At 37.9% G+C, this 19,561-nt stretch overlaps 1 protein-coding gene across 5 annotated transcripts in view; it reads left to right on the forward strand.

Annotated features, from left to right (window-relative positions):
* The window catches only part of LOC127415640 (DNA (cytosine-5)-methyltransferase 3A-like), a 69,128-nt gene that overhangs the window by 29,127 nt on the left and 20,440 nt on the right, over window positions 1-19,561 (forward strand). For all 5 annotated transcript variants that reach the window (XR_007892968.1, XM_051654416.1, XM_051654415.1 and 2 more), the window contains 13 exons: window positions 8,791-9,024; window positions 9,131-9,289; window positions 9,379-9,486; window positions 10,756-10,912; window positions 12,896-13,045; window positions 13,180-13,224; window positions 14,989-15,068; window positions 15,182-15,294; window positions 15,408-15,591; window positions 16,788-16,872; window positions 16,953-17,098; window positions 17,187-17,277; window positions 17,442-17,590. Coding sequence is in view for 4 of the 5 variants with exons in the window: in XM_051654416.1 (XP_051510376.1) it covers window positions 8,791-9,024; window positions 9,131-9,289; window positions 9,379-9,486; window positions 10,756-10,912; window positions 12,896-13,045; window positions 13,180-13,224; window positions 14,989-15,068; window positions 15,182-15,294; window positions 15,408-15,591; window positions 16,788-16,872; window positions 16,953-17,098; window positions 17,187-17,277; window positions 17,442-17,590 (1,701 nt within the window). In the remaining variant the exon portion in view is untranslated. The remainder of the gene's footprint in view (window positions 1-8,790; window positions 9,025-9,130; window positions 9,290-9,378; window positions 9,487-10,755; window positions 10,913-12,895; window positions 13,046-13,179; window positions 13,225-14,988; window positions 15,069-15,181; window positions 15,295-15,407; window positions 15,592-16,787; window positions 16,873-16,952; window positions 17,099-17,186; window positions 17,278-17,441; window positions 17,591-19,561) is intronic.

Consider the following 19,561-nt stretch of genomic DNA (forward strand, 5'->3'; position numbering starts at 1 on the left):
AAAGGAAAGTCTCAGGCTATTTATATTAGAGGACGACCTATAGTGGATTTTGCCAATACTGATAACTAAAGTAGTGGGAGAGGCCGATAGTTAATTTTTTTTTTTTATTTTTATAGAATGTTAAAAAAAATTCTTAGTCTTTCCTTACTGTGATGCTCACAGATAAAGATGCTACAAGATTCCAAAATTAATACAATCCCAGATGCAGTTTATTGTGCAACCAAAATCCCAATAACAAACAGAAAAAAAATAACATTTGGTGCATAACACAAGCCAAAACAAACCAGTGACTCTTATTTTGAAATGACGGAGTTTATTTTTATTCACAAGATATGAAGTTGGGGGAGCACGTTTCTGTATAGTCGCATTATACTTTGCATGCCCTCGCTACAATATAAAACACTTGATTATCTAATCAAAATAACAAAACTTACACTGAAGTAAGGATAAAAATATGTATGAATGCTGTCGCCCCACGAGGTGTCAGTGATTGTTTTTATTTCACTTCTACTATAGAAACATGCCATTCTAACTGTAAAAACTATCGGCAGCAATCGGCACTGCTTTTTTTTTGTGTGTGTGTTAATAACCGATAGTTCTAAAAAGCAACTATTGGCACCAATTAATCGTTAAAACCGATATATCACTCTACCTCTAGTTGATGTAATTATGTTTCTACTCTAAACCATTGACAATATGCTTTATATAATAATTTAAATGCTTTTAATGCATAACACTCAGAATGTGTCTCTGTGTCTCCAAGTGACTCAATATGGTGGAGCATTTAACATATGCTAATATATCTTATTTTATCTTATATTGCAAAACTGTGACGCTTTAATCAAATTGGTACAAGTTGACTTGCTACCAAGAGCCTTATACCAAATTATCTTCCAAAACAATCGATGCCATGAACCTCAAAACTTTTGTCCCATCCTGCGATTAGTTCTTCCTCAAAAGCACTCATTTGCATCAATGAGTCCTGGAAGTTCTGTAAAGGCAGCCAATCGATTGGAACTGGCGATTGCAGCAGAATTCTGCAGATTTTCGCCCAAAATCCCTGTAGAAAATTTGGAGCTCCCTTCTGGGCCCAATAATGGGTAATAATGTTAGTTATAATGCTCGAAACATTGCCCTTGTGCTACATGTGAAAGGTCATCTGATAGTCAGTGTTTTGTGTTAAAGTGTGAGTTGGAGCTCCAGGGCTGTGGGGGTTTTCAAGGACTGCCATGTCCCCAGTTCACCCAGCCAGGGGTGCTTCTCTGGAGTAGGGCCTTACTACTTCAGCCTCTGGATCTCATCAAAATCTGGCACAGTGCAGCTGCACTGCTTCACAAAGACCTAATTACAGACATCTGTGTGTGTGTGTGTGTGTGTGTGTTTGTGTGGGCAGGCTTAAGTGGTTTACGAGGACATTTGTTTTAGGTTAAAAACTGGTAATTTCAAGGGTATTCTGCTATAAATGTGGTTTATGAGGACTTTTCTAGTGTCCCCATAATTTAAATCACTTTAAAAACATACTAAACAATGTTTTATTGAAAATGTAAAAATGCAGAAAGTTTTTTGTGAGGGTTAGGTTTAGGGGTAGGGTTAGGGTTAGGGGATAGAATCTATAGTTCGTACAGTATAAAAATCATTATGTCTTTGGAGAGTCCTCATAAGGATAGCCGCACCAACATGTGTGTGTGTGTTTCAAAGAATAGCACACATTTTGTTTAAAGTGATTAAGGTCTGGGGTTTTCAAACTTCCTGGCATCAATGACCCCCCTAATATGATGATCCCCTTGCAACGCACCCCCTTCCTAAAATATAAAATAAGCTATTCATTTTAATGTATAATGTCCCATTTATAGTATGTGAGAAAATAGTACGCATAATATTCTAAACAAAACATTTTGTTTTCAAAATTAAATAATTGGTTTTTAAATTGTTATTGCACAAAAGAAAAAAAAAATTAATAAAATATAATCCTATTAAAATATCTTTTGCATTAAGTTGACAGCGTAATTTTTTTCCTACGCAATATTAGAGTAATGTGTAGCTGGGTGAGAAGGAGACATACACAGTGGGTGTGGCATCAGGCTTTAGAGAGGCATTTTTTGAAAAATAATAATAAAGAGAAAAGGGAGAAAGTGTCCAAAAGAAAGGGAAATCTGGCATCTTTGTGGTGCATGGGGCTATGTGAGGGAAGGTAGTGCAGAGGGGGTAATGTCCAGGTATAATGGGCGGGGTCCAGCTTCTACAGTGCGCTCCTTTTCTTGTCCGGAATGCGAGGGGCAGTGGCTTCGTCTTAGTGGCTCGGCTCTCTGTGTGAGGGGAATAGTGGCCCGGCATCCTGCCAATCTCCAGAATATTTTTTCTCAAAACTATATTTGTTTTTATTACTGCTGTCAATAAAATAATCATCATTACCCTAATGATTTTCTTCCAATCTTGAGAAAACAGATTGAAGGTAATATTGCCAAATTGCAGCCCCCGGGGGGGTCTCCTCGCCCCATTTTGAAAACCCCCTGATATTCATAATGAAGACTCAATAAAGCCATACATTATTAATTGTAATAGTGTTTATTGTGTTTTTTTTTAGTGTAGTTTGTTTATTTCAAATATTTAGCTAAATGAGTTTCCAAATCCACCACTTATACCATTATCTCTGTCACATTGATTAATTCTAGTGTCTTAAATCGTAGCTTAATTGAACCTTTCCATGTTTCTCAATGCATGGTAACCATGACAATTTTGGAATGTCTTGTAAAATATTTCCCAGCAAAAAAAAAAAAAAAATTATACAGTATTTCTACATGGTTATCTCATGTGTACATGCCATAGACTTCTACTGTTTTTACTACAGTTTACTACAGACTAACCCTAAACTATCCACAACCGTTGAGCCAAAAATAATTGACTCATTTGTATCTCATTTCTATTTCCATTTCTAAAGCAGTTTAAGGAGGAACTTCTAAGACAAAGTTGACATAACTGAGAACTCTAACACTCAGGAGCTATGAAAGAGCAACCTCTGAGCAATAACATTTTCTTCTGGGCTGTTGACCTATTGACCTAGTTTACCTACAGTATTTAAATGAGGACATACAGTATTATAGACTTCTATAGACTGCAACAGTCTGGTACTGGAAGTAAAAATCCCCTTCATTTTCTTTAGGCAAATTTATTTTTAACAATAACTTATAAACCTTTAACGACAGACCTACTTTGAGGTTGTTAATCAATGGTTTATGCTTCTGTTGAAGCCATCAGTCCACATTATTTCAGCTTCAGTTTTTAATTTTTTTATCCTACTTAGTAGGTCCTTGTGGTGGCGCGGTTACTCACCTCATTCCAGGTGGCGGAGGACAAGTCTCAGTTGCCTCCACTTCTGAGACCGTCAGTCTGTGCATCTTATCATGTGACTCATTGTGCATGACACCACGGAGACTCACAGCATGTGGAGGCTCATGCTACTCTCCGTGATCCACGCACAACTTGCCACACGCCTCATTGAGAGTGTGAACCACTAATCGTGACCACGAGGAGGTTACCCCATGTGACTCTACCCTCCCTAGCAACCAGGCCAATTTGGTTGCTTAGGAGACCTGGCTGGAGACACTCAGTACACCCTGGATTCAAACTCACGGCTCTAAGGGTGGTAGTCAGTGACAATACACGCTGAGCTACCCAGGCCCCCTCAGCTTCAGTTTTAAAAATCTTGTTATATAGCAGAATTTGTGGTAAAAATCTACTCTACCTATGATCCTATGGAGAAAGATACACAAATCAGAGTATCACAGTGATCCCATGACACACTGTAAATGATGCAATTGAATCGGTCCTTCTACATTCTCAAACTACTTTTATATTTGCATATATCTGAAAATATTTTTTCTTTTTTTTTTTTCTTTGAGGACATCCCCAAAAGGAGGTTTTGTTAGATTTAGCTCACTTGTCCCCAAAATATACTGTAGCTAAGTACATACACACACACACACTCTTCTGTTCTTCTGTTCCTCTCTTGTCCTTGGTCTCTACTCCGTTCTCGTTTAGTGGTGTTTTGTGGCGGACACCCCTCTTGTCCTCTGCTAGTGTTTGCAAACCTTCATTGACCAATCAGCTTGCCCAGTTGTAGTCACATGATTACAATTCCCAGACAAAAGCCTTGGTGCATGTGTCCCCCTTTTTTCTGTTTTAAAATCTCTTTTAAATGTCACACACACATACACACAGCTACCTGAGAGGGATTGCCAGTCAGACACAACAGCATGTGTGGGGGAATGTGTGTGCACTGCGTGTATGTGAAAAAGCCGAACATTTACTGATGTGTGTGTTGCAAAAATGATAAAGGCAGAATATGCTGACTTTGGCTGTTTGCATAGGTATGTGTGAGAGTCTCTTTAAAGCAAACATAGGTACTGCAACACTGTATCTTTACACAGACAGAAGCTACAGTATGTTTGGAATGTAACACTAGCTTACTACTTGATGCATACTGTGCAGTGTTTACTGTATACTGCCTAACATTTTTTTAAAGTATGTGAAACTATGCATTATGCAGTGATAAATGTTTTAAACTGTACTATGCTACTGCATTGTTTTATTGCATGTTTAATTCAGCAACTGTTTGGAAAAGACCAAATGATCAGAGCCATGCTATTTACATTCATTTTATAGCTTTATACTCTTACTGTATGTTTTGTGTCTATTTTTATTTCTCCTAAGGAATTTTTGTTGAAACATCTGATTTAAAGTAGGGATGTGCATGGTTACCGTTTTTAACATTCGGTTAACCGCGAGGTTTCACGAATGGTTAATCGTTTTTTTGCCAGGACGTGGGAATAAAGAGCGTTTATTGCAATGGAATTTCCTCAAACACTACTCAGAAAAGCAGCAAATAAAGTGCACAGGGAGCTATGAGCCTAAATGGCACAATACATATCTTCAAATGATAAAATCTCATATTAAAGTTAAACAAAAATAATCAAACTGTCAATGCCTGTATTGGCGCCCTGCCTGGGCAGGTTCAGATTCCCGGGAGGCAGCGAACACAAGTGTTGTCATGTGCGTGCAGTTACACTGCTGCGGTTAAACAGCCTCTTAGGGGTGCTTTGATATTTACTGTAAATGGTTTAAGATCAAATGGCATTGAACCCGTCTAATTATTGCACGTAAATATGCACTCCAGAGCAAAAGGAAAAATTGATAAGGGCTCTACACTTGAAAAACTGACCTAAACCCTGCCGGAAAACCCGTCAGTTTGTCAGAACTCAATGAGTTTGGGTCAGGTTGAAGTTCTCTATTGCATGTGTAGAATAACCGAATATTGGTTTTGGTATTTGAATAGTGGCGCATCAAATGGTTAACTGAATGTCGACTATCTGTCCACGTCCCTAATTAAGTTGACACTTAAATATAAACAAGAATTCCATTATGTCTCCTGAGCAGCTGTTTTTGTGTATGTGAAAGTGTCTAAAACAGAGTGACCCTGAGCCACACTTGCTCACAGTAGTTTGAGGGAAAGAGACTTTAGGGTCATTGTGAGGTTGGGGTCAGAGGTCATCCACGCCTGGGTCACATTCATGAAGCTTGTGAAATTGGTCATAACTGTGGTCAAAAGCCAAAGGTCATCAGGAATGGTAAGGGGTCAGAGAGTAACTTTAGGTCATGATAGGATTAGCTAAGATACTCAAAAGCTAAATTTTTCAACAGTTTCTATTTGTTTTGATGTAGTTAAATGAAATAAAAGAAGTTGTTTGTGGAGTGTTGAGCTGTAATGGAGTGAGTGCTGCGGTTTGGAACAGGAAATGAGGTACTTTGTTAAAGACCATAGTTCCCAGGGTGCACTGGGCTGTGTGCCAGAGGCTGCTGGGTAACCACCAACACAACCACTACTGTATATCGTCATGGAGATTCAACTGGAAAAAGAAAGGCAACCTTACTAAGATAGTAACTCTGTTCCAAATTCTGGTGAGCCGCCTACCTAGGCAACACTTTAAGACACCATACAGTATGCGTGTTTCAGACATGAAGTAGGCAACAGCATTTTGCTAACTTTTAAGATAACTCATGTTGGCTTAATTCTAAGGCAGCATCAAATGTGTCCTTCCTGGTTAAGACAATCCCAGAATGTGTTGCAACTATTTTAGAGAAATGTTGACTATTATTTTACTTAAATGTAATTAAATACTGTAAAAACAGTTTAATTGAAATGAAAATGGGCTGTTTAACCCCATATCTGTGTTTATTGTGTATTTTTGTGCAGGGTTATTGTACTTTGGATTTTTTATTTAGTTTTTATTCCTATTTTAAATTCAAGTTGTCATTCCAGTTTAGTTTAGTTTTCGCTAGCTTTACACTTTGGGTTCTATTTTCGTGACCGCACACTGCGTATTATCCAATTTTTGTGAGAGCACTAATTTGAAGAGCAATTTTCGTGCCAGCGCAAAGTTCAAATGAGTGTGAGTGTTGTGAGCGAATGCACGCAAACTGTGGATGTATTATATGTTAATGAAGTGGCGCAAAGCACAATTTGCTGTTTTCCTGAAAAATAGGTCTGAGGTCAGATGTCTGAGAAACACTTCTCTTTTCAGCGCAAAGTCTAAACTCAGTTCCTGCCATTGCAGTTTGGGATTCCACCAGCTGATGACATTAAAGAGCTATAGATCACTTTTAATATCGATCACTTTCTTTATATTTTAATGCAGCCTACATCCAGTTAGTCCTGATGAGCACCACATTTTCCATGCGTATATAAGGAGTTGTCATAGAAATATGTCTGACATTCAACAAGGACTTAAAGTGCAAAAGAACGTAAGACACAAAAGAACACTAATACACTGCATACAGCCCATTTACACTAAAAAATTCTTATGTATGGGCTGTCTTCATTTTTAATGACGTTGCTTGACAGGGAATAGAATATGTAATAGGACGCAGACAATGCAATAACCGGAGAAGAACCTCGGAATGAAATTGCTCTTGAACAAACCAATTTACGTTGGATACTTGCACAAAAATACCAAAACTTCATGGCCATGCCCAATGACTTTGCGAATATGACATATCGCATAGCACTGCGCTTAAGAAGTAGTGGTCTTAAAATAGGGCCCTCTGTCCATTAGTTTTAGTTTAATGGCTTCCAAAGGGAAAGTGTTTACTGGTGTTATTTAAATACGTCAAACGTCATTAAATTTCTCAGGTGTTACTTCAATCTAGTGGCATTTTTGTATGTAATTAAGGTGGATTGTAAATGTTTCAAATGTTATAATATACTATGTATCAGAAGGTTATTTTTATTTTAGTTAATTTGTCAGTTAATTTGTTTAGTTTCAGTTTTGTCCGTTTTTTGTCATCATGTCAGTTTTTAATTTTATTACATTTAACAAAAAGTTTTCATTAACAATGATAACTCTGCTTATTAGAATTAGATTAGTTTAGCGACATGCTAACATAAAACTATAGCGGTTCTGAAACTAAAAATCCAGTTAACGTTAACTTGTAAACCTTTAAAGACAGACCTACTATGAGCTCCGTGGTTGTTAATGGATGGTATAAGCTTTTGTTGCAGCCATCAGTCCATGTTATTTCAACTGGGTTGTAAATTTACATCATGGTTTATTTCTATCCATCATTTAATTACTTTTTAAATCCCTGATGCGTTGTACATTTGATATTTACTCGATATAGTCAATATTTTCAGTTATTAGAAATGACAATGCATAAGTCTAGTGAAACAGGTGATCTATTTCATTTTAATTTTAGTTTAATTTTCAGAGTTGGGGAACGCCCTTTAATGCTGTAATTACATTATGGCGTAATTATTTTTTCCGGCTGAGAGCGGCAGAGCGTTCTGGCGATCTCTCTCCTCTCTCTCTTTTTCTCTTTCTCTTCACAAAGCCAAATCCTTGACATTTTAGGGGAATTTTGAAATCCTGGCTGGACGCTTTTTTCAGGTCCAAAAAATATTGAGAGAAAAAAAGGATGGATGGTCACCCTAAATCATAAACAAAATCATGTTTAATAACGTAATTCCTGGTGAAACTACACTACCCATGAATCTTGCAGAGAAAGATCCACCAATCAGAGAATTGTGGCAAACAAAGTGCACCAAAATAGCTCTGCATCTCTAATGACGCACTGTGAATGACTCAGTCGAGTCGGTCTCCCCACACCCTCAAACTACTTATACAGTATATTTGCATATATCTAAATATTATGTACTTCAAATACATTGTTTCTTAACTTTTATTCAACAACTTTAAATCAATAGTTTTATATTTTTCAATTGTTTTTATTTTGATTGTCATTCACAGTGCTTCATGGGATTGTAGTTCATTGTGGACAGGCACTGTTGTCCTGTGCGTTTCTTGTGAGGAATGCCATTTGTGACTGCAGTGAGTTTTACAGTTATATATGTGTCGTGCTGTGAGTGTCCATTGACCCATCAAACAGTCCAGTCTCTCCATATTTTAGTGTCTTTGTGTTTACGTGCAATTATACGCTCTGTGGTTGGCCGTTTAGTGGGGTTAAAGGTCATATGAGGAGCTTATGACCTTCTCGCCAAAGGTCACACAAGAGGAACCAACAGCTACTCAAAGCGATGAAAGTCTCACGCTCCTGAGACACTCCTGAGTTCTTCACGCTAGTCACACACACACACACACACACAAAGCTGTTCTTGCAAAAGACACAACATGATTCACAGGCTTTTGAAGGATTTTTAACTCTATTTAACATTTAGCATGACTAGAACGCTGCATTAACCAATCAGCATGCATGTTTGTTTGTGTATGTGTCTTTAAGGAGGACAAAACCCACCTGGGGACTGTCATGAATGACACAATGGACGACCAATCAACAGTGGGCTTTCAGAAAGAGGAGGAGGAGTCAGCCATCAACCTCCTATCCACGGCCACACCCCAACAGCAGCACACTGACCCTGCCTCCCCAACGGTTGCTACGACACCCGAGCCGCCTCCTGTCACCTGCGTTAACAAAGTGATTGCGCGAGCTTCAGAGATGGACATGGAATATGAGGTGAAAGTCTGCTGTTCACTGACAGATGTCAGTATGTCTTAAGTTGTGTTTAACCCGTAATATTCCAGAGTGTGATGTTCATGGTTTTTGTATATGTGTGTGTCAGGATGGCCGTGGGTTCGGCATCGGAGAGCTCATCTGGGGGAAGTTACGGGGGTTCTCCTGGTGGCCCGGGCGGATTGTGTCGTGGTGGATGACGGGTCGCAGTCGAGCGGCTGAAGGGACGCGCTGGGTCATGTGGTTTGGAGATGGCAAATTTTCAGTGGTGAATCAGTCAACCAATCAGAAGCCACAATCATTCAACGAGTGCTTTTAACAGGCATTCTATATTCACATTCTCTCATCTTCTCACAGGTGTGTGTGGAGAAGCTGTCTCCCTTGAGTTCATTTTGCACTTCTTTCCATCAGCCCACCTACAACAAACAGCCCATGTACAGAAAAGCCATCTATGAAGTTTTACAGGCAAGTCACACACACATACAAACAAACACAATGACAGTATTTTTGTTTGTTTGCGAGTGTTTCTTCAAATTCAGGCACTTTCATGTCCCCAGACTGATTTTTATTCAAAACTAATAGATTTAATCTTTTTTCCTTTTTGTTATATTAAAGTCACATTAAAACTGACTTGGAAACTTTTTGCCATTCCATCATCGTTTATTTTTGGTACTTCTAAAATGCCTTTTATTTACTGATTTTTCTGTTTCAGCCACGTCCCAGACTTTCAAAATTAAACTATGAATATCCGTAACAAAAATACAAATTATAAAAATTTTAAAACTATGATAATCTAAACAAAGTGTAAACGATATTTATTGTGCGAAAATGATTTCTATCAATTGTTCAAAAATTTCAGATGTCTCAAAGTTGTGGCATAAATTCCACCACACCAAACAATTTTGCCTCTAATAAAGGTTTTTCAAAAGTTAGTTTACTTGTTAACCAAGTCGACAGAAGTGTCAATGAAGAACATGCTTGAGATGAAATATGAGATAAGTGATGTTTAAAGAAAACAAAGAAAAATCAAGATAAATATCACTTTGTGAGCAGAGTATTTTTATAAAGCGTTATTCCAGTCAAGCTGTAATTATGCAAAAAGTGTGCAAATATTATTTAATTTTGTTTTATTTAGAATACAGAAAATGTCAGCTATGAAATTAGTCTTAGCCATACAAAGGAGTCGGCCATTTTATTTCAAAAACGTTAAAATGTCATTTTCATCACCGTCAATTCCACCCCAGAATTCTATTAAACAAAATACAGAATTTGAGATGTCCTTGAAATGTCACTGTGGTGGGAACCCTCATAACTTTCATAAAAAAATTTTAAAAAATTGTAATGCATGTACATACATTGTTGCACATTGTTAGTAGACACATGTAAAAAAGGTGTGATTGTGAAAAATGTTTAAACAAAGTCCATAGTGCTAAAAGTGCCCAAAGTTAAAGAAACACCCTTGTAAGTCTACATCAGAAATACATTGACCCCAATTGTTTGAGAGATTGGCATCTTTGATGACATTCCACTTAAATATAGAATCAGATGATGATCATTTACCGTTAAAACTGATATAAGTACAAAGCTTTACATATAATCTGTTCAGCCAATGCTGATCAAACTAAAGACAACTCGATACTGTTTTATTTAAGCATTAATGTATGAGATTAAATCAACATTTATGTACCAGTATGTGTGTGTAAGTATCTTTTCATGTTATGGATCTCTTCGCAGACGGCGAGCACACGTTCTGGTAAACCATTCCCCATGTGTGTGTCCACGGATGATTCTGAATCTGGGAAGAGTGTGGAACTGCAGACGAGGCAGATGATTGAATGGGCCAGTGCTGGATTCCCCCCGTCTGGAGCCAAAGGCCTCGAGCCGCCACCAGGTACCAATAAACACTCACCAGATTAGATTTATACATAAACAAACCAATAATTTATTGCACAGAGGTCACTCTTGCTTGGGAAATTTAATGCAATTCTCAGTTATGTTTAATTTCAATATGTTTTGTCTCTGATGTTATTCATTAAATTATTTACTTAATCTGTATTTTTGTCTTGTATTCCAGTAAAAATATCTTATTTATCCTAAAATCATCTTTAAACTCCTGTGTGCATTTTCCATTTTCCTTTTTGATTTGTAACTAGTAGCCCCTAATAAACATGCAAAGAATTTTTTTTTTGAAGAGCAAATTGTTTTCCTAAAAAGCTGGACAGCTGGACTAAGTTGGCGCATTTTAAATAATACCAAGCTATAGAAAGTCAGAGTTTTTATTTTTATTTTTATCAAATTGATTTATTTGTTTCCTGGAGTGTTGGTTATTCATGTTTTTGAGACGTTACAGACTTTACAGCTGATTTTCTGTAAAGCTGCTTTGGAACAATGTGCATTAGCGAAAGCACAAATAACAAATTACACAAATTTTTTTTTTTTTACTTTTATGTTATGATAGTTTTTTCTACTTTGGCAACAAAATCTAAATGTGAAACAAACAAGTGATAGCCAGTGCTGAAGCATTTTACCAATCAGAAATTAGCATAATTATTTCTGAATCATAGTAATGTCCAGCATCATCCAATCACTGCCAACCATGTAAAAATAAAATGTTGCATTTTAAATTCAGATTCTATGTACTGATTACCATTGTCCCAGTTCTGCCAACCATGTTGAGTGGTCCAAACATCATCTGCAGCCTGAAACTGAATGCACTTAGCTGTATAGGAAATCTATAGGATGCTCCCTTGCTCCCTATTTAATGAATGACTTAACCTCCAGTGTACTTTCTGTCTGCACCGATCTCAGTTTGTAATGCACCTTATTTTCATCCAAACTCCATATAAAGCCTCAGAAAGCAATATATTTCCATCTTTTGAATGCACCCATTGATTCTCGATGTGATAATGCACAGTAAGTATAGGATTTCTAAGGGAACAATAGCCCTATTGTGTTTAACAACATGCCATTTCATGATATATCAATGAAATTTTCTAAATGGCATATTGGATGAAACTAGAAACTCTAATCTTTTGACTCAAATAGGTTTCAATGTAAAAACTTAATGAGGTTTCTTACCAAATCTGGTTTTGTTGGCATTTCTCCCAAAGACAAACTCCTCTGTGATCGGCTCCATGTTGTTTTGTCACATGACTCGGTGCATCAAAAGTTCAACCCTTTAGTGAACCCAGAATGTCCTGAACTGAGATGAGTCGGTTTAAATAAAATGAAATTATGCATAGCATATAGCGAATACAAAACATAATGTATGCACATGAGGACGCAGGGTTGCACGATTTTAAAATAAGACAAATCGTACAAAATGTACAGTATGCTTTAAACTAGAGTAAAAGTAAACTTAATTTAATGAATTTAGTATAGTCTCTGAAAACGAGTCTTCTTGAGTAAATTTATCTTATTTGAAGGATGGTGAGATTTTTTACTGGAAAACAAGAAAAAATACTGATTAAGAAAATGATTGTTTTAGTGTAGAACAATAAAATTAGACACAAATGGGTCAGTTTTAACATATAGTAAGAGTATAATCAAAATGGAACACATAGCTCAGATAATTTGGTCTCGGAAGAATTTGCTGATAAATGTTTGACTTCATATTGAGATCTCTGACTTTTGATCCCAGACTTTGGCATCTTGGGAAAGCTAAGTAAAGTTTGAGACATTGTTTAGATCTCTTCTGAAACAACATGAGGAGACACATTTGATTACTGGAGTCTTTTTCTCATTTGAAAAATCGAAAAAGCAGTAGACGGAAATAAAAGTCTCCATTTGTTCTCCTATTAATCTCATTATTGCCAATCAAATAATTGAAGTATTAAACAGATCTAATTTGTGATTTTGCCTGCATGTATCCTAGCTGAGCGGAACCCATATACTGAGGTGTATCCAGAGATGTGGGTGGAGCCTGAGGCTGCCGCGTACACAGCTCCACCCCCAGCCAAGAAACCCAGGAAGAACAGTATTGAGAAACCCAAAATCAAAGAGATTATAGACGAGGGAACCAGAGGTATGTCACATATAGTATGCATGTAAATGTAAACACTGATATAAACACACGCGTACACAAATAAACTCTGTATGAGTCATTCCCAAAATAGAAATGATTGTTGACAATGTGGTTTGTGGTTTTTTTTTTCTCAGAGAGACTTGTGTACGAGATCAGACAGAAATGTCGCAATATTGAAGGTGAGATTGCTGTTGGCTGTGATCTTTGACCCCTGGAATTTTTTATTTTTTTTTTGTAATAGAAACACACCTAAACTTTTAAAGAAACTATTAATTACTTTAAGGTGCAATATGTAAAAATTTTCATGTAATATTCGCCTTTTTTTTGCCAATGTGTTAACGGCTTGTAACGCAACTTAAAAAATGAGCCCTAAAAAATGAGACTGATTTTCATGTGAAGGGAGTGGGTCTCTTTTGCCGGGAAAATCCAAAGGATGTGACGTTTATGCGTGCTCCCAAGAGCCTTTCCTCAGACAGTAATAGCTTCTCTTCCACTATTCAACAGCGACAACAAACTGCAACACTAGGTAATGTTATCTTAGAGATGGAATCCAGCAAACGGCCGGCTCCCAGTACAACACCGACTCCTACACAAACTCAGAGTAAGACAAAAAAAAAAAAAAATGTCTAGCTAAGCGGGAACATGATCATGGTCGAGCGAAAACTAGAGTGAACATCGGCAGGGCATTTGATTCCTGGAGGGACCTTCATTCGGTTTTGGGGATCAAAACCGACCCTGAATTGCCATTCTTCTTATTGGACAAGTAAGCATGCATAACTGCAAAGCATGTGAAATATAGTGCCATAATGATTGATCTGTTTAGCTGACTTGATCTTGCCTGCTAACGCTGATGAATTGCAAGCTACCTTGCTTCGTAACTTTCAAATAATTTCAACGATCTTCTCTTTATACTAAAAGTCAGGTATACAGGATAAATTTAAGCAAATATGCTGGTTTCTTGATCGTTGTATGACATACAAAACATACTATAGAGCAACATAACTGCAGTGCAACAGTAAACTGTCTGGTATAGTTCAGTAGTACGTAGCTGTATGTGTGTATCAGTATGCTATGTTAGCTGATAAGTAGTTTTAGTTTAGTCTCAAAGTTTGTAGTAAAACAATCATAACTGTATAATTTTAATCATGCTACCTCATCTGTCAGCATGATGCCGGTGAATCACATTCAGCCTCTTCGTACATTACGCCATTGTTTTGGATGATCGCTCGCTCATGTCCCTACGTAGTGTGTGCACGAGCACGAGCAACAGGTAGCTGGCTGCAGTTCACTTAATGGCCACAGGTGTCATTAATAACAAGGGTTTCTGAATCTTACATACTGCACCTTTAATTGTTAGGTTCCTATATTTAAAAACATTGCATTCATTGCCACGTTTGTGCAGCTGAAAATGTCTGTAACGAAAGGGGTTGTAGGCAATTAGCACAAAAGCATGAATATAGATACATACTTCCATACTACCATACATGTAGATGCATACTTCAAAACACATCTGGAGATAATATGCCATCTGTCTGCTTTTTGACATACTATTTTCTATGTATTATGATTTGAGATGCACTAATCCTAATCTTGCATACTTTATAGTACAGATAATATACAAAATGGGATCCAGTCTAGAAATGTTCGAAATGGAATACTAATATACCGCATACTATGTAACGCTTATTGTATATATACCCTGTGCAGATACGCTCTGTTACTGCAATTTTGGCAAATGTAGTATGTCATCCGGCTATTATATGCATTCAGAACATTTGCATACTGTGCACTGTATCATGCATACTGCAGAAATATGGGATGAAATATTTGAGACTAATTTCATCCCATACAGAAAAAGAATGAGACGTATGGTAAAATGCTATTCAAATATTGCCTGTTTTTATGAAGCTGAGGCTCTGTGTGATTATGTTATTTGTATACAGATGTCTGTATTTCCTGTGGAAGTCTGAACGTATCACTTGAACACCCTCTTTTTGATGGAGCCATGTGCCAGAGCTGCAAGGTAAACACACACACAAACACACACACTTTTCTAACTGTCAGTCAATGTTGAATGCTGATTGCTTCTAAAGTATAAGATATAATGACACAGGAACTGTTTAAATACCTCTTCAGAACTGTTTCCTGGAGTGTGCGTATCAGTACGATGATGACGGTTATCAGTCGTACTGCACCATCTGCTGTGGAGGAAGAGAGGTGCTCATGTGTGGAAACAACAACTGCTGCAGGTATGTGTGTGTTACTCTGTCTGACTGAAAACATTGCGATAAGCATCAGCATTGATCTATTATATGATTTTGCTAAATTATATTCAATTTTGTGTGTGTGTGTGTGTGTATAGGTGTTTCTGTGTGGAGTGTGTGGATCTGCTGGTGGGCTCTGGTTCAGCACAGGCAGCGATTCGTGAAGACCCCTGGAACTGTTACATGTGCTGCAGCAAAAACGTGTTCGGCCTACTGAGACGTAGAGATGACTGGACCTCACGCCTGCAGCTGTTCTTCGCCAACAACCATGACCAGGACTTTGTGAGTTTATCTAGTGTGTGTCTATATGATGCCATTTACACCTGTTACTAAGATCTGTCTTAAAGTGCTCGAAGTGTGCCATTACTGGCTACCGGCATTGATACGAAAATAACGTTACAGTAGCGGCAGCTATTCTTGCGTTTACAGTATATCAAGCCATTTGTATATATGATAATAAACCCCTGCAGATAGAGTCCTGACATCAGACAATTCTCAGTCTAGACAAGTTTTTTTTTTACCAGTTTAGTTCAGAAAATGAACTTGCGTTACGTACGTGACAAAAATGGACATGGAAAAAGAAAAAAATAACATCCACCCAAAACGCTTTGAAACCTGCAGACTTTGACATCTGAGACATCGGTATGGTATCATTAAGGTTGCATAGTTGATTAAATTAAGACTGAAATCTCAAAATGGCCTTGTGTGGTTGCTAAACCACAAAAGGCTGCGTTTGAAGTGAGGGAGCAGTGCCATCTAGCAGGTGTGGATGCGGCAATATCAGATGATAGATGTTTATCATATTGCAATTCAAATCGCAAAGTTTGTCAAAATGATCGCTTCCCAAATGGCTATATATGCAGTAAGCTTGAAGCATGTCACTAATCAAGTAAATAGTCGGCAATCTATCAGAATCACGATGGTAAAAGAACAAGCAGTGAATGATTGATTCTCCCATTGATATCCATATGATTTGATATGAAACGTTCGTAACTGGCACATCCGTAACGCATTATTACGAGCAATTGATCAAAAGAAAAAAAGACTATTTGTTTATCATTCTTAACATGCACACAACGCCGAGGCCAGTTATGGCCCGACTAAGCTGTATACATTCTAGACGAAGTCAAGCTACAATTTAGGTTGCATTATCTAAGTCTGTTAGTCCGACTAAGCAAAATCAGACTAGTACAATTTCAGCTGGACTAAAGTGTTTACATGATGTTTTAAAAAGACAAATTATTGCTTTAGTCCAACTGAAATCGAACTTTTATAGTGCATGTAAACATACAGTACTGACTTATCTAATAGTGCGAATGGGTTAAAATTTGTCGCCGCTTGTTATAATTTTAATCGCAAATGCGAGCAAAATGGTCGCACACAACGAAAAACAAACGATCAATAAAGATGCATGAAGTGATCCAGTGTAAATGCTGATATCTATTCCTATCTGTCTTCTTTCTGTATCTCCCTCTCAGGAGCCTCCAAAGTTGTATCCTCCAGTAGCAGCAGAGAAGAGACAGTCAATCAGAGTGCTCTCTTTATTTGATGGCATCGCTACAGGTGAGATCACACCTGTGTGTGAAAGCAGAGATGTTGCTAGTGTTTGAGTACTGGTAGTAATCGATATGTGTGTGTCTCAGGGCTGCTGGTGTTGAAGGATCTGGGCATACAGGTGGAGCGGTATGTTGCATCCGAGGTGTGTGAAGACTCCATCACTGTTGGGATGGTGAGACACCAGGGACGAATTACGTATGTGGGAGACGTCAGGAACGTCACGCGCAAACATGTGAGTGTCTTCCACTTTCTCTCTCTGTTCCCTTGAACACAATTTTGATATCCCTCTCTCTTTTTTGTTTTGTGTGATGTCTCTGTAGATTCAGGAGTGGGGACCATTTGATCTTGTGATTGGTGGAAGCCCTTGTAATGATCTGTCTATCGTCAACCCGGCCAGGAAAGGCCTTTATGGTGCGACACTTGCTGTAGTGCTTTTATTTGTAAAATAAATAACACATTATTTCCTATAGATGGGGAAATACAGTGGCTGCAGTGCAGCAAAAATAGTATCCGTCAACATCTTTCGTGTGTCGATGCACATGTTCTCACAGGTTTTGTCTTTGTGTGTTGTACAGAGGGCACAGGTCGTCTGTTTTTTGAGTTTTACCGGCTGCTTCATGAAGCTCGGCCCAAAGACGGAGATGACAGACCGTTCTTCTGGCTGTTTGAAAATGTTGTTGCCATGGGAGTCAGTGACAAAAGAGACATTTCACGCTTTCTAGAGGTGTGTGCACAATTACACATACACATACACAACTTACACATAAACACCCAACAATAAACACAGACACTCATATGGATATATTTATTTACAGATATTTATGTAAATACATAATGCTCAAAGTGAATAAACATGGGGTCATCGGTGACGCCCTCTTGTGGTTGCATATATAACACAGTCTGTATACACACATGGTCCCAAAACGTATTTGGACACTTAAGCCACACTTAAAGGTGCAGTATGTAACAAGTTTCATGTAATATTCACCTTTTTTTTTTTTTTGCCAATGTGTGAACGGCTTGTAACGCAACTTAAAAAATGAGCCCTTCCCAGACTTCCTATATTGCCTATTAAAGCCTGTAGACTGATTTTCATGCAAAGCGGGTCGGTTTTGCCGGGAACATCCAAAGGATGTGACGTTTATGCGCGCTCCCGAGAGCCTTGCCTCAGTGCTTCTCTTCTGCTATTCAACAGCAACAACAAACTGCAACACTAGGTAACGTTTTCTTAGAGATGGAATCTGGCAAACGTCCAGCTCCCAGCACAACACCGACTCCTACACAAACTCCGAGTAAGCCAAAAAAAACAACAACAAAAAAACATTTATCTACTGAATCCCATCTGCCTAAGTGGGAACGTGATCGTGTTCGAGTGAAAACTAGAGTGAACATCGGCAGGGCATTTGATTCCTGGAGGGACCTTCGTTTTGATCCCCAAAACCGACCCTGAATTGCCATTCTTCTTATTGGACAGGTAAGCTCACATAACTGCAAAGCATGTGAAATATAGTGCCGTAAGGATTGATCTGTGTAATTTTAGCTAACTTGATCTTGCCTGCTAACGTTGATGAATTGCAAGCTACCTTCAAGCTACCTTGCAAGCTTCGTAACTTTCAAAAAATTTCAACGATCTTCTCTTTATACTAAAAGTCAGGTATACAGGATGAATTTAAGCAAATACGCTGGTTTCTTGATCGTTTTACAACATATGACATACAAAACATACAATAGTGCAACATAACACTGCAGTGCAACAGTAAACTGTCTGGTATAGTTCAGTAGTATGTAGCTGTATGCAATGTTAGCTGATAAGTAGTTAGTTTAGTCTCAAAGTTTGTAGTAAAACAATCATAACTGTGTCATTTTAAATCTGTCAGCATGATGCCGGTGAATCACGTTCAGCGTCTTTGTACGTTACGTCATTGTTTTGGCCGATGCTGCAGTTCACTTAACGGCCACAGGTGTCATTAATAACAAGGGTTTCTGAATCTTACATACTGCACCTTTAAAAAAAAATTTTAGTGTCATCGTATTAGATGACAAACTTTCAAACCACGTGCCAACAAATGATGCTAGAGATTTTCTCAGAGATAACTTCACTTTTCTGAGCCATTACTTTAAACCAATTAGTCCCCGGATAATTTCATCACATTAACTATGGACATGCTGCGCTAATGTTCGAAAACCAGATGGTGCCAAATACATTTTATCTTAATTTCAAAACAGTTTAAATATTGTTTTATTTAGGGATGTCCAGATATTGATACTGGTACCAGAATCGGGTCCAATACTGCACTCGTGTTCTTGTACTCATAAAAATGTTTCGATACCATCTGACGTACGAATTTCAGTGCGTAAACATTCAGCGCACACGTCAAAATCATATCAAGTCCTAGTGTCATTATTAAACCACAAATCTGTGATTTAAGAGATAAATATATAGTTTGCATTTGCTGAGCACTTCAAAGTGAATGTGTAAATCCGGCTGCTCATACACGGAAAACCATAGATATCTAAATGGAAAATGGCATCATAAGCGTTGCACGCTCTATTTGTTGCAGAGCGCTAATTCACTTTGTTGCATGCAGCACACACAGACTACATATTTATTTAATTAAATAACAGCCTTTTGTGGTTTTGTAATCACACTGGCTCTGCAATCCAAACAGGATGAAGCAGCCTCCGAAGGGCACTT

Source organism: Myxocyprinus asiaticus, chromosome 25 (genome assembly GCF_019703515.2).
Source record: "Myxocyprinus asiaticus isolate MX2 ecotype Aquarium Trade chromosome 25, UBuf_Myxa_2, whole genome shotgun sequence".
NCBI lineage: Eukaryota > Metazoa > Chordata > Actinopteri > Cypriniformes > Catostomidae > Myxocyprinus > Myxocyprinus asiaticus.